Source organism: Balaenoptera musculus, chromosome 4, assembly GCF_009873245.2.
Source record: "Balaenoptera musculus isolate JJ_BM4_2016_0621 chromosome 4, mBalMus1.pri.v3, whole genome shotgun sequence".
Lineage (NCBI taxonomy): Eukaryota > Metazoa > Chordata > Mammalia > Artiodactyla > Balaenopteridae > Balaenoptera > Balaenoptera musculus.
The window spans coordinates 97,090,210-97,105,624 of NC_045788.1; the positions used below are offsets into that span (position 1 = coordinate 97,090,210).

General features: G+C 36.3%; 1 protein-coding gene across 1 annotated transcript in view; it reads right to left on the bottom strand.

Moving 5' to 3' along the window:
• The window catches only part of TBC1D23 (TBC1 domain family member 23), a 60,521-nt gene that overhangs the window by 28,892 nt on the left and 16,214 nt on the right, over window positions 1-15,415 (bottom strand). Inside the window, 3 exon segments of the mRNA XM_036850730.1 lie at window positions 3,830-4,034; window positions 5,085-5,190; window positions 6,523-6,634. Of these exon segments, the coding sequence (XP_036706625.1) occupies window positions 3,830-4,034; window positions 5,085-5,190; window positions 6,523-6,634 (423 nt within the window).

Sequence of the window (15,415 nt, forward strand, 5' to 3'; positions counted from 1 at the left end):
TCTAAAAAAAGCAAACTATAAAAAAACTGAAGGACTTCCCTGGCAGTCTAGTGGTTGAAACTCCACGCTTCCACTGCAGGGGGCGGGGGTTTGATCCCTGGCCGGGGAACTAGGATCCCGCATGCTGCAGGGCATGGCCAAAGGAAAAAAAAAAAACACTGAAACAAGGTAAAAGGCTTCATGTAAAAAAGTTAATGAAATGAATGTCAGTTTTAACATAAAAGCATTGATAAAGAATGTTTCAAAATGCTATTCCAATGGGAATAATGAAAAATAATTTCTACAAAACTAAGCTCTAAGGTCAATGCCAGGATTTGGTATGACCCTCTATCTACCATTTTCTAATACTGCAGATAACAGGGAAGTTTTGTAGAAAAAGCCCTAAATTGGTAATTCAGATGCCCAAAGACAGAAGTAGATTCATATTGGCAAGATTACCTCCTCCTTAGTCTGAATACTTTCCCCACTCTACACATGCAAGGCAATAGACTGCTAAAACAAAACACATAAACACAGGTCGTAAGCAGAGTAGGGACACACACTGTAAGGACAATTGCCTCGTTTGCCTCAGAAAAAGTGGAACATCTCAGACAGTCAGCCATTGCAACAGCATCTATTCATTTAATAGCTGTGTATTACAAAGTTACTCTCCACTGCAAAGCACTGTGCTTGATAGAGTTCTACCCATGTTATATCTGAATCTGTAATAAGAAGATATATTATAGTGGAGCTGTTCTAGCAACAGTTTGTGGGGCTGGGCCCTATGCAGGGGTATTAACACTGACCCTGGCTGGAGTATTGTGTTACATGTGGAACTCATGGAAACAGTAACCGGAGGAACCTGACCAGACGGTATGTTACACAGCTCAATGTAAACCCCAATCCCTCTACTAGTAACTACCACCGCCAACATTCTGTAGAGATAAAGCTGGAACATCATGTCCCTTGCTATTACTAGCTCTGTTACACTGAGAGGTGGTAAAATATAAGCAGTTGAGAGACTTAGTATAACAGAATGACTCCCAAATATGAATTCCAGTCTCAGCTTTACCATGACCTTAGCCCTGTATTCTGGCATCTCTGGGTCTGCTTTCCTAACACGAAGCACTATCGCTTCCAGGTAGCACAGAGGTTCTCCACTCTGGAGTACACTAGAATCACCTGGGAGTTAAAACAAAAACAAAAACAAATACAAAAAAAAACCCTACATGGCTCTACATGGTCTATTTATATTTGAAACTTCAAGGACCAGTATGTTTTAAAAGTTCTTTGGCTGAACAGACATTTCTCCAAAGAAGATATACAAATTGTCACTTAGCACATGAAAAAATGCAGAAAATCATTAGCTGTCAGGGAAATGCAAATCAAAACCATAATGAGATACCACTTCACACTCAGTCTGGCTATAATTAAAAAAAAAAATGTTGACAAGGATGCATAGAAACTGGGATCTTCATTCATTGCTGGTGGGAATATTAAATGTTGCAGTTATTGTAGAAAAGTCTGGCAATTCCTCAAAAGGTTAAACACAGATTTACCATATGATTCAACATTTCCACTCCTAGGTATATACCCAAAAGAAATGAAATACATGTCCACATAAAAACCTGTACACAAATGTTCACAAATGCATTATTCATAATAGCTAAAAAGTGAAAACAATCCAAATGTCCAGCAACTGTTGCATGAGTAAATAAAATGTGGTATTTTATTTATATTGTGCTTACAATGAGATATTACTTGGCAATAAAAAGAAATAAGTAATGATATATGCCATAATATGGATGAATCCTTAAAAGACTATACTAAGTAAAAGAAGGTAGTCACAAAAGACCACATATGATATGATTCCATTTATATAAAATCTCCAGAATAGGCAAATCCATAGAGAAAGATTAGTGGTTGCCTAGGGCTGAGAGTGTTGGGGGAAGATGGAAAGTTGACTGCTAATGAGTATTGGGGTTTCTTTTGGGGGTGACAGAAACATTCTAAAAATGATTGTGGCTATGGCTGCACAACTCTGTGAGCATACTAAAAACCACTGAATTGTACATACTAAAAGGATGAATTTTGTAATATGTGAATGATACTTTAAGCTATAAAAGAAAAAGAAAAAAAAAGTTCTTCAGTTGATTCTAATAAGCAACGAGGGTGGAGAACCTTATTAGTTAAAGCACAGGTGTCCAATCAAACTTAGGTTCAAATCCTGACTCAGTCATACAGCAGAAGTGTAATCCTGAATAAGTCATTTAATGTCTTTCTTTGCCTCAGTTCCTACAGCTGTAAATCAGAGATACATACCTTACAGTGGTCACTGTTTAAATGAGAAAATACACAAAGGACCTACACCTAACACAGTGTGTTATCGCACAGAAAAGCAGAAAACAATGGTAGCCATTTAACTATCAAGCTCCAGAATAGCTGCACACTGCAATCAACCGAGAAGCTCTAAACCTCAACAAACATCAGCGCACCGATGTCCTCCTCAGAGATGTGATTTAATTAGTCAGGTATGTAAACGGGCATCAGAATTTTTAAGAACTCTCCCCAATGATTCCAATGTGCATCAAAGGTTCACTGTGCAGCCAAACCACTGGTCTAGATTATGTCAAAAGTTCCTTTTGGCTCTAAAATCCTGACTACCTGATCCACAGCACTGAGAACTATAAGAACTCTTTCTGGCCTCGTAAGTGCCACATCTGCTACTACCAACCCCCCTCCCCCTGCCCCCCACAACGACCTACACATCTGTCTAGACTCAACTTAAGTGTCACGTTCCCAGAGGAGACCTCCCTGACCTCCAGGACAAGTTAGGTCACCCCCATTATACATTCCCATAGCACTCTATATTTCACCTTCCTGACACTCAGCACACTTCTAATTACTTGTTCAACGCCTGTATTTCTAGGACTATATTCCAAGCTGTAACTCCAGCACCTCATTTAAAGTAGCAGCACTCCAAAAATTTTACTTTTTACTTAGAAACTATAATGTTACTTTTTTATAAGTAAAGAAATCAAAAAAGTATGAAGAGTTATACAGCATATATAAACCCTAGAAGCATAAATTACTTTTTTAAAAATTGGAGTATAATTGCTTTACAATGTTGTGTTAGCGTCTGCTGTATGACGAAGTGAATCAGCTATATGTATACATATACACCCTCCCTCTTGGACCTCTCTCCCTCCCACCCCCACTCCACCCACCTAGGTCATCACAGAGCACCGAGTTGAGCTCCCTGCGCTATACAGCAGGTTCCCACTAGCTATCTATTTTACACGTTAATGTGTATATGTCAATCTAAAAGCACTGAGCTGAGCTCCCTGTGCTATATAGCAGGTTCCCACTAGCTACCTATTTTACACGTGTTAGTGTATATATGTCAATCTAAATCTCCCAATTCATCCCACTCCCCCTTACCCCCCATTCTCTACATCTGTGTCTCTATTCCTGCCCTGCAAATAGGTTCGTCTGTACCATTTTTCTAGATTCCACATATATGCGTTAATATATGATATTTGTTTTTCTCTTTCTGACTTACTTCACTCTGTATGACAGACTCTAGGTCCATCCACATCTCTACAAATGACCCAATTTCGTTCCTTTTTATGGCTGAGTAATATTCCATTGCATAAATTCTTAACTAAAGAATCCTCTAAAAAATGTTTATAACCACAAAAATAAAGTCAAATAACAATTATGATTCAAACAACCTTAAAAATTATTTGAACCTTTTACTTTACCATAAAAATAAATCTAACAACTTTAGTTCAAAACAAACTAGACCTTTATTCATTTTTAAAAGTGTAATAACTAAATCATATTTTACCTGGGAATGTACTTATTCATGATAGCATAAAAGCAGTTGTATAAATCGCTGCGTGGCAGTTGAAGACGCACCAACGGTTTGAGTAGATGTATCCAGCTAAGGGACGTGCTATATTTAATGTTACGTGATTTACAATAAAAGGTAATTACAGATTCAATATCCAAAAGTAATTCTGCTGCCTTCTCTTCGGGCACTGAAAGCTGGTCTAGAAAATAAGTGTCAAAATAAAGTTACCAAGGGCCTGTTAGATGCTCAGTTATTGGACAAAATACTGGGTTACAAACATACAATACCATCTTACTGTATTTAGAGCATGTCAAGGGCAAAATAGAACTGCATAAAAGCACATTTTTCCTTATACTTATTTATATTCACTAGCTATTCAGTATTTACTAACTTAACAATACTTGATCTATATATATGTTATATAGATATATATATCTTATATATATCTATATAACATATAGATATATACAAGAATGGACAATCTGAAGCAGGAAAGGTAAGCATAACCCACATTCCTGGAAAGCAAAAAGTGTTTTCCAAATAACGGATTATCATCTACCCCATAATGGGCAGCTGCCACTATAGCTTTGTCAAGGGGAGGGGAAGTGATTCATTCTCCACCACCAAATTCCCTTTCCTTTGCCCACATCAGCAATAATGTTTCTGTTGAGGTTAGCACATAAAAGCCTATTTAGTCAATAATTTAACTAAAATATGACAGAGAGAGAAACAAAAAGACCAATGGACTACAGATGAATTAAAAAAGAAAAATATAAACCAAATTAATTTAATCTTCAAAAGACCTTGTGGGGTGATTGGAAACCTATTCACCCATGATTGACAATACTTTTTCTATAGCAGATCATGACTTACGACTTACAGATAAACTTTCGGAACACAGCCCCCTTAAATCTGAGGACTGTATACAATCATACCGATCTTCAATTACACAAAAAACAATTTTAAAACTGCCACAAAACTGTAAAGGTACTTGAAGAATTAAACATAATTATGTTAATGTTTAATCAAACATAATGCAAAAGAAACACTAAAAATCAGACTCTCTTAAAATATTAGACATTATTTCATAAGAATTTCAAAAGAGAAGTTCTAAAGCTATTTATTAGCCCTCTACAAATTCAACATATCCCAAATTATAACAAGTTAATTCTACTACAGAGCGACTCCTCCATCCAAAAATCATTATTTGAAAATTTTTTCACTGTTTGAAAACAATTATTAAACTTACCAATAAACTCCAGACAATCTTTGTGAATAGTGTTCTGTTCTGGCAGGTCTAAAATACCATCCCATGATGCCAAACTATCTCCTTTTCCTGCAACATTTAGAGCAATCTGGAAGAAAGATAAAAAAAGCAAATAACTTCATATGTTATTTCTCATTCTTGGAAAATATGCTGTAATAATGGAGGCCTGAACTTAGGAATAATGCACACTTCAAAGATTACAAAGTAATGTATCTATATCAAATTTTACTACTTCATGTTAATCCAGTGAATAAAATGAATTACACAAAATATTTACATAATTATATATGTAAATTTATTTCAAGCAAACATCATTAATGCTACAGACTGAATGTTTGTGTCCCCTCACCCAAATTCATTTATGTTGAAACCTAACCCCGATGTTTTGGTATTTACAGGCAGGGCCTTTGAGAGGTGATTAGGACATGAGGGTGGAGCACTCATGAATGGGATTAGCCCCCTTATAAAAGAAACCCCAGTTAGCGCCCTTGTCCCTTCAGCCACGTGAGGACACATTAAGGAATTACTATTCTTTTCAATTTAGTAGTGTTATGGTTATTTTAAAAGTCTTTTATCTTTTAGACTTTCATACTAAAATATTTTAGTGTGCTACCAAGGATCTGCTTTAAAATAATCCAGTGGGCGGGGTGGGGCAGAAAGGATAGAATACTAATCAAATAAGACTGGCCAAATGTTGGTAACAGTTAAAGTTAAGTGATGGGTAAATGGGGGCTCACTAACAAGTCTCTCTACTTTTGTATGTGTTTTAAATTTCTATGACAAAACATTCAGAATGCTATATACAGTTGTAATTCCATTTCTGTTACATATATATGTGTAGAATGGAAAAAATAAGATGTGTCACCAAGGCATTATTATGTGTTTTACCTATAAGTGGCAGATAACAGATGGTTTTTTATCTTATCCTTTGCTTACACGTTTTAACAAAGGGAACTACTTCTTTTTTCATCATAAAAAAATCTTAATTTAAAATTTAAAAATGATAATACACATGTACTAGAGAACAGCTGAAGCGGAAAATAAAGCAAAGGAAAATCTCCTGTAATTCTAACACCCAGAGACCTGTTTCTTCTCCCTCCCTTTTTTTTTTAAAACATAGCTGAGATCATTCCATATCTGCAATTATATATCCTATTTTACTCATTGGTTGCATTTTCCCATTTCACTGAACAGTCTTCATAAACATCATTTCTAATGGCTACAAAAGAAAGCACTGCCTTTCAAAACCTGAATTATTAAATATACCAAACACTACAGAAACACACATTTTAGCAAGCTGCTCTGTTTGATAAATTTTCTAAGTGTGGCATGTGCTTCTGCAACTAAGACAACTGAAAATAAAAATTCTAAAATATTATTCTTAAGTCATTACATTTTATTTGTTTCAGTTTCTAGTTACCTTCCAAACTTTAGCCCTCAGATCAGCAGGCAGTGGTCTCCCTTGAATTATATTTCTCAAAGTTTCAAGATCACAACCTCCTGCTTCCAAAGCTTCTTCAAGATCTTTTTCCCTGAAAAACAAGTCCCATTTATTAAGATAAATTTTATTTCTTGTTTTTCCTTCCTCAGTACTCATTTATAAGTATGACCTATTAAAGGTTATGTCTAAGAAAGAAAGGTTCTTGGCAGCCAAAATGTAATGCCAAGGCATACACCACATTCTGTTTTCTTGAAAGGAAATCTCAGGTTTCATACAGTCAATTTACTCTTACTTTACACTTAGTTCTAGCAAGCTTAGTTATCTGTTTTCTAAGATTAAAGAAATTTAAAAACAGGAAACAGGGCAAACAGCATTGAGAAGTCATAGTAATAGTAATATTCATAGTAGTGATAATGACTAATAACTTTCTATAGCACTAACTTTGTGCCAAGCACCGTTCAAACATTTCACATGCCTTTAAATTCCTGCAATAACCCTATGAAATAGGTTATATCACTGGCCCTAGCTTACAGACGTAAAAACTGAGGCAAAGGGGGGTTGTATAGCTTATAGTCACACAACTAGTAAGCAGTAGAACTAGGATTCAAATTTTAACAGTCTGGTTTCAGAATTTATGCTCTTAACATTATGCCAGATAGTGGCAAGAAGGAGAAACCATAAAATTGGGCCAAGAATTCAAGGTATGGGAATACTAGTACAAAACTATACAGATCTCATGCCTAGAAAAATACCTGTCTTACAGTGAAGATTCAATAACTGTTAGAGGAACGAAAAAAACTCTAATGGCATCACTGTATTTATTATATATTAAAGCAAAATCATACCACATCCTCAAGTAAATTATCAAGTAAATCATCAAGCAGTTATGTTTAGTCTACTATGTTTAAGGAGAAAACTAAGTATGAAATAAATTTTATTTTCATTTGTATATGGTTAAAATAATACTTAAAAAAAAAACTTTCACAAAGGTATGAATTGTTTTTTAGCCAGGAAATAACTACTTAAAATAGCTAATTCCCTCAGAATTCTCAAAAGCTAAGGTTCCAGTCATTGTTTACAATTTTAGTATACAATACATAAGAAATCTGTACAAATAAAAATCCCTAACTTAGCCAATTTCTAAAATTCTTTGGAGCAGGCTAAAAGGCAGAGCGTCCCACTAGGATCAGAAAACCAGGATTTTGTCATTTTTGTGGTTTTTGAGGAAAATAAATTACTCCCATTACATTCTCTCAGTAAGATAATGTAAATCCCTTCCTCTACTCATAGGATTCCAAGAATATTAGTTTAACTGTATAAATTTCCCAAAGTGTTGCCCCCTTAAGGGAAAGGAATTAAACGAAAATGTAATCACTTGGGTTCATATTCAACAGAAAAGCAGTGATCAAATTTGAGAGATTTCTTAACAAAGCTACTACAAACTCATATGTTTAAGAATCTAACTAGTAACCACACAAGAAACATTTCGTTCTTTTGCTATATGGTCACCAAAGTGTTGGACCAGAAAGTGAAAGAAACGTCATGTCTGCTGTTGAGACAGTTAATTAAGGTTTATAGTTGATAAAGACTGGGGTTTATCTATTCTATTTGGCCAAAATGTACACAACAGCCTGTTAGAACTTGAAGGATTGTTTGTAATCATTACACAAAGAAAATATAATGGAATCTTTCTTAATAAATACCATACTTTTAAATGAGTAAATGTGTAAATGAACTGAAAGCACCATTTAATGAGATAAAATTCTTTTTACCAAATTAATGAAGAACTAGAATTTTTCCATTTTTCTTTTTTTTTAATATTTATTTATCTATTTGGCTGCGTCATATCTTACTGGCGGCACGTGGGATCTTCGTTGCAGCATGCGGGATCTTTCAGTTGCTGCATGCAGAATCTTTAGTTGCGACAGGCGGGATCTTTAGTTGTGGCATGTGGGTTTTAGTTCCCTGACCAGGGATTGAACCCGGGCCCCCTGCATTGGAAGCACGGAGTCTTAGCCACTGGACCACCACGGAAGTCCCTAGAATTTTTGCATTTTTCAGTGTAAAATCCTTGGTTTCTTTTTGAACTTTGCCAAATCCCTTACTATTCCAGACAACAAAGTCAGTACTTTGGGGCAAAATGTCCAATCCTCAGTGTACTTGATAATAATGATAATAATGTACAAGCACATCTCTGTTGATACAGCTGCTATTGGATTATTTGATGCTGCCCCCAGGGAACCACAAATGTGGTTTCCAGGAACACAACCATGAGCAAGAGACCAGAAAATGCTCCACCTTAAGTCGTCAAAGGCACTTCTCACAAACTAAACAATTAAAAGTAATGTTATCTTCTGAACAAGGTGTTCAAAGGTTTAGTTAGCAGACCTTCAACATTACAAATGTGCATGTAAAAGTAGTAAAAGAGCTGAAGACAGTGAAGCTAATTCATAAAAGAGTCAATTTCCTATCAAGAGATAGGAACTCTATGGCATTTAGCTCTCAGACAGAACTTTCCTTCCCGGAAAGCAAATTTCTTTTTACTTTTGAACAAGCAATACCTAATATCCAAAAGAAAAACGCATGTCTGGTGGAGTATGACTGGGCGGGTTGCGATTTTTTGAGTCTTCTTTGATTATGGTGGCTTCTTACTATCCTTACAAGATAAAGTTGATAGAAATGTACTGGATATTCAGACAGGTCTTAAAAATAGAAAGTACAGGCCTTGTCCATTTATCCTAGTAAATATGAAAAATAAGTAATTGTCTTCTTTGCTCAAAGATTTAAGGCAAAACAAATCCAAAGTTTTAGGGTTGGAAAGAAGCAGAAAGGCATCTCTTCCTGACTCTGTACCTTTAAACTATAACATTTGTTTGCATAACAGTATAGGGCTTCCCTGGTGGTGCAGTGGTTAAGAATCCACCTGCCAATGCAGGGGACACGGGTTAGATCCCTGGCCTGGGAGAATCCCACATGCCAAAGAGCAGCTGGGAGGGCCCGCGCACTGCAGCTGCTGAGCCTGTGCTCTAGAGCTCATGCTCTGCAACAAGAGAAGCCACGACAATGAGCCAAGACGCTCACCACAACGAGGAGTAGCTCCCGCTTGCCTCAACTAGAAAGCCCATGCACAGTAACGAAGACACAACACAGCCAAAAATAAAAACAAATTAATTAATTAATTTAAAAAATAGTATAGGTTTCTGTCAATGATCTATCAATGACATATTTTCAAAACTTAAATAACACTTAACAGAATTTCCCCATACCTGATGTTCTGTGGCAAAATCACCTAAGCACTGTAACCCGATCTGCTAATCACAGCAAGGCAAACAATGTGACTAAATTTATATGAAATTATTTTAATGATTATATTTAAGTTAGCAACTGAATTAGATTTTTCTTCCTCAACCAAATGGTGAGTAATTTCTAGCACACTGAAGCATTTGCACAACCCAAGTTAAGGGGGTGAAGGGACATGAATTTTCAAACACTACCAAATTAAGCATTCATTTCTAAATGCTTCTAGGATTAATAAATTCAATTTGAAATTTTGTAATTATTTTCCAAATAAGCTGTACATTGAATCATATTTAAAGTTTTAATTTTTAAAAGCAACTAGATTATACTATACGTTGTGCTCCTAAAACTTAAAAAGTTACAGAAAATCTGCCACTGGGAAAAACTAACTATATATTACGCTTTTTTCTAAATTCTGTTTTCTTCCTAATCATGTTCTAAACACTTCTCTTCCCTATAATTTCAAAATGTTTGCAAAGTTTAATTGTACACACTCCAAATAGGAGATGAAAACAAGACAGTCCATTGCCTAAAATTTTTTTACATATCTTTCTGCACTTAAAATCCATATTCATTATCAGCCATTCTGAACTCCCCTATACCCACCTCTCAGAGCCTGGCAACCACTGATTTACTCTCTGTCTCTATACGTCTACCTATTCTGGACATTTTATATATAGAACCATATATACATGGTCTTTATGTCTGGTTTCTCTCACTTAGCATAACGTTTTCAATGTTGTAGCATGTATCAGCACATGCTATTTATTGCCAAAAAATATTTCACTGAATGTACTATATTTTATCCATTCATCACTTAATGGACATTTGATTTGTTTCAACTTTGTGGCTATTGTGACTTTTTTGTTTTTAATTTTATTTTTTTTAATTTATTTTTGGCTCCGTTGGGTCTTCATTGCTGTGTGTGGGCTTTCTCTAGTTGTGGTAAGCGGGGGCTACTCTTTGTTGCGGTGCGCAACAGGCTTCTCATTGCGGGGGCTTCTTTTGTTGCCGAACATGGGCCCTAGAGCACACGGCCTTCAGCAGCTGCGGCACACAGGCTTAGTTGCTCCACGGCATGTGGGATCTTCCAGGACCAGAGATCAAACCCGTGTCCCCTGCATTAACATTGGCAGGCGGATTCTTAACCAGTGCACCACCAGGAAAGTCCATGACTGTCTCATAATTTTGCACATTAATATCAATAATTCAATTGGTTAAGTGTATGATGCATACATAATACTTATTAATTATTCATTCTTCCCAAGAAAGTCTGGAAGAATTTAAAAATCAAGTCTATTAAAACTTCACACCCATTAGAATGGCTATTATTTTAAAAAAGAATGAAAAAAACCCCAGAAAATAAATGATGGTGAGGATGCAACTCCATGCACTGCTGGTGGGAATGTAAAATGGTGTAGCCACTTTGGAAAATAGTATGGCTATTCCTCAAAAAAATTTAAAAGTAGAACTACCATATGCTCCAACAATTCCACTTCTGGATATATACCCAAGAGGAGTGAAAGCAGAAACTTAAACAGATATCTGTACACTCATGTTCATAACAGCATTATTCATAATAGCCAAAGGTGGATGCAACTTATATACCCTTTGATGGATTAACAGATAAATAAAATAGGGTGTGTGTGTATACATATACATGTATGTATGCATGTATACATATACACACACACACACACACACACACACACACACACAATGGAATATTATACAGCCTTAGAAAAGGATATTCTGACACGTGCTACAACATGGATGAATCTTGAGGACATTATGCGAAATGAAATAAGCCAGTCACAAAAAGACAAATGATGTACAATTCCACTTATATGAGCACCTAGAATAGTCAAATTCATAGAGACAGAAAGCAGAATGGCGGCTGCCGGGGACTGGAGGCAGTGGGGGAATGAGGAGTTTGTGCTTGATGGGTACAGAGTTTCAGTTTTACAAGATGAGAAGTGCTCTGGAGATCAGTTGCACAACAATGGGAATATAGTTAACATTACTGAACTGTATACTTAAACGGTTAAGATGAGAAGTTTTATGTATCTATTCTACCATAATTTTAAAAATTCAACTATATTCAATATATCACAAAAGTTCATCATGGGACTTCCCTGGTGGTCCAGTGGTAAAGAATCCGCCTTGCAACGCAGGGGACACGGGTTCAATCCCTGGTCAGGGAACTAAGATCTCACATGACACAGGGCAGCTAACCCCGCGCACCACAACTACAGAGCCCAAGCACCCTGGAGCTTGCACGCCACAACTAGAGAGAGAAAACCTGCACGCCACAACTAGAGAGAAGCCTGCACACCACAACAAAGAGCCCACACGCCGCAACTAAGACCCAATGCATCCAAAAATAAAATAAATAAATCTTTTTAAAAAGTTCATGAATCCAGGCTTTAGAGTCAGATCTGAGATCCAGTATTGGCCCAACTCAATAGCCATGTAATCTTAAGCAAGTAACATATATAGAAACAGTGCCTATCTTAGATCAGTTAACACTTAAACAAATTTCTGAACACAAAGCATTCTGTGCAATACTTGGCACATAATAATTCTTCAATAAATAGAAGCCGCGAATACTATTACTGTTGTTATTATTACTGAACAATAGCTGACTTTTAAAAACTGACTTTTTGGGACTTCCCTGGTGGTGCAGTGGTTAAGAATCCGTCTGCCATTGCAGGGTACACAGGTTCAATCCCTGGTCCAGGAAGATCCTACATGCCGCGGAGCAACTAAGCCCGTGCGCCACAACTGCTGAGCCTGCACTGTAGAGCCCGTGTGTCACAACTACTGAGCCCACGTGCCTAGAGCCTGTGCTCCACTACAAGAGAAGCCACTGCAACGAGAAGCCCGTACACCGCAACTAGAGAAAGCCTGTGTGCAGCAACAAAGATCCAATGCAGCCAAAAACTTTAAAAAAATAATAAAAATTTTTAAAAATAGGTAGAACCAGCATTAGAAAACAAATAATTCATTTAAAAACATTGAAAAATAAAAATTGACTTTTTTTTTAATCGTAACAAAATCAAAGGGGATTTCCAATGTATTTTGACCTCCAGGAAGAAATGAGACAGGACTGGAACTCGGAGCCCCCAGAAAAGGCAATAAGAATATTCTGATCAGAAGGTGTGCAAAGCCAGAAACAGGCAGAAAAGGAAGTAAAGAACCAAATGGGAAGAGTGAGAAAGGATCTCAAATTAGCACAGACAAGAGGAAGGCACGGTGCAGGTCTCAGATCTGAAAGCAAGAACAACACTATAAAACTTTTAGAAAGAAAAACACAGGAGAAAATCTTTGTAACCTTAGTTACAAAGGAGTTCTTAGATGTGTACCAAAAGGATGATCCATAAAAGGAAAAACTGATGAATTAGATTTCATTAAAATTAGAAACTTCTCTTGAAAAGAAAAACAAGGAAAGGACATGCCACAGATTGAGAGAAAAAAATGTAAAATTTCTGATAAAGGACTGTGTCCAAAAAATACACCAAATGCTTACAACTTAATGAAATGGAGCAGGACCTTATGGTCCTTGCCCCCATGTCCTCAGCCAGCCTTTTGTGTGTGGAAAACCTTCAGCCAAAGAATAAGTTTAATCAGAGAAGTGAGAAAATGCAGAAACAAAGGAAAACAGTCCAACAAACTAAATAATAATAGTTTAGTCATTAAGCATAGTCAAGGACCCTTAGTTCTTCTTTAAGGGCTACAGATAATACTCTGAGCCATATCCTGTGAGCTGTCTTATAGATACTAAAACCCCCACCAGGTGGGAGAAGTTAACTACTTGACAACCAGATTGCAGCCATGACATAAGCTGCCACAATTCTGAGAGCTGGCCTCAAAGAAATGGGAACAAACCAACCCTGGAACTGAAGATTAACTGTACTTAAAACAATCAAGATGACGCTGATCAGACCACCACATGTCCAATTTCAAGGTGACTGTCAGAGCTGCCTATGCTGTTTCTGCATGTAGTCCACTCTTTTCACCTATAAAAGCTCATGCCCACTGACTGTCAGTGGGTGGGAGTTGGCCTATGGGCAGGAGTCCACCCCCCACCCCCCTTCTGCTGGCCCCCAAAATAAAACAAACCTTCCGTTCCACCATGCCTCTTTATTGGCTTCAGAGCAGGGAGCAGCCACACTTGCACTTTCAGTAACATTAATAGTAAGACAAAGCCTGATCAACAAAAAATGGGCAAGTAATTTGAACAGACACTTCACAAAAAAGACATATGAATGGCAAATAAGTACACGAAAAGAAGCTCAACATCATTAGTCATTAGGAAAGTAAAATAAAAATCAAACCCATAATGAGACAGCGCTACATTCCCACCAGAAAAACTAAAAGACTAACAGTAACAAATGTTATTTATTGTAGGGCGAAACTGCAACTCTCATACATAGTTGGTAGGCATGAAAAATGGAACTGAACTTGGTATCCAGTTCGGCAGTTTCTTATAAAGTTAAACATAATTTTTTCCATTCAACCCAGCCATTCAACTTCTAGATATTTACCTAAGAAAAACAAAAGCATATATTCACACAAAGACATATATGAATATTCATAGCAACTTTGTTTACAACAGCCCCCAAATGGAAAAATACATATGTCCATCACACTGATCATTGGAAAAACAAACTGTAGCATAAAGTGGAATACTACTCAGAATTTCAAAGGCAAAAACTATATGTAACAACATGGATGAATCTCAAAAGCATTACGTTTTTACTGAAAAAAGCTAGAACAAAAGACTAGTATATACTGAATGGTTCCATTTAAGTGAAATTTTACAAAAGGCTGAACTATAGGGATAGAAACAGATTAGTGGTTTCCAAGGCCGGGGGTAGGAAAAGGGGACTGACTACGAAGCAGTACAGGGAACTTTTTGGGGTGATGGAAGTGCAGTGCTGGCTACATGATTGTACACGCTGGGTAAAACTCATCAAACTGCACCCTTAAAATTGGTGCATTTTCTTGTATTTAAATTATATTATAAAAAAAGATAACTAAAAATATGTAAGGCACCTTAAGATTCTTACAAATATATTTCATCATTATAAAGTTAATGGTGTTACTATTAATAAAGAACTTGGGATAGCATATTACTATGGGATTTCTTTATATGGAATTTCAAAATAATTTAGGGATCACATAGTCAAATAATTTTTTTTTCCGCCCCCTCCCCCAAATAATTTATTTTTAAGTTTAAGTTAAACCAAGTAAATAAATGCATTAAAATATTGCTTCTCTTTAATATGTGAAAATGCTTCTGAGGATAAATTTTCTGCTTTCTTTACTATCTTGGCGAGATTTTTGTTCAGTCATTTTCATAGGAACGGCACTCCTTGTGACCAGTATTTATGAGTGAAGGAGTAAGGCTTGGAGGGAAGTATGTGGCTCTAAAATGGCTTTTTCTAATTCTGAACAGCTAACTGGTCTATATGGCACTTATATTTTCTGTTGTGGCCTTTTTCAGTAAAACAGTCAAACAAAAATTCAATACACTATCTTGATATTACTTTATTTTAATGATATTATCCCA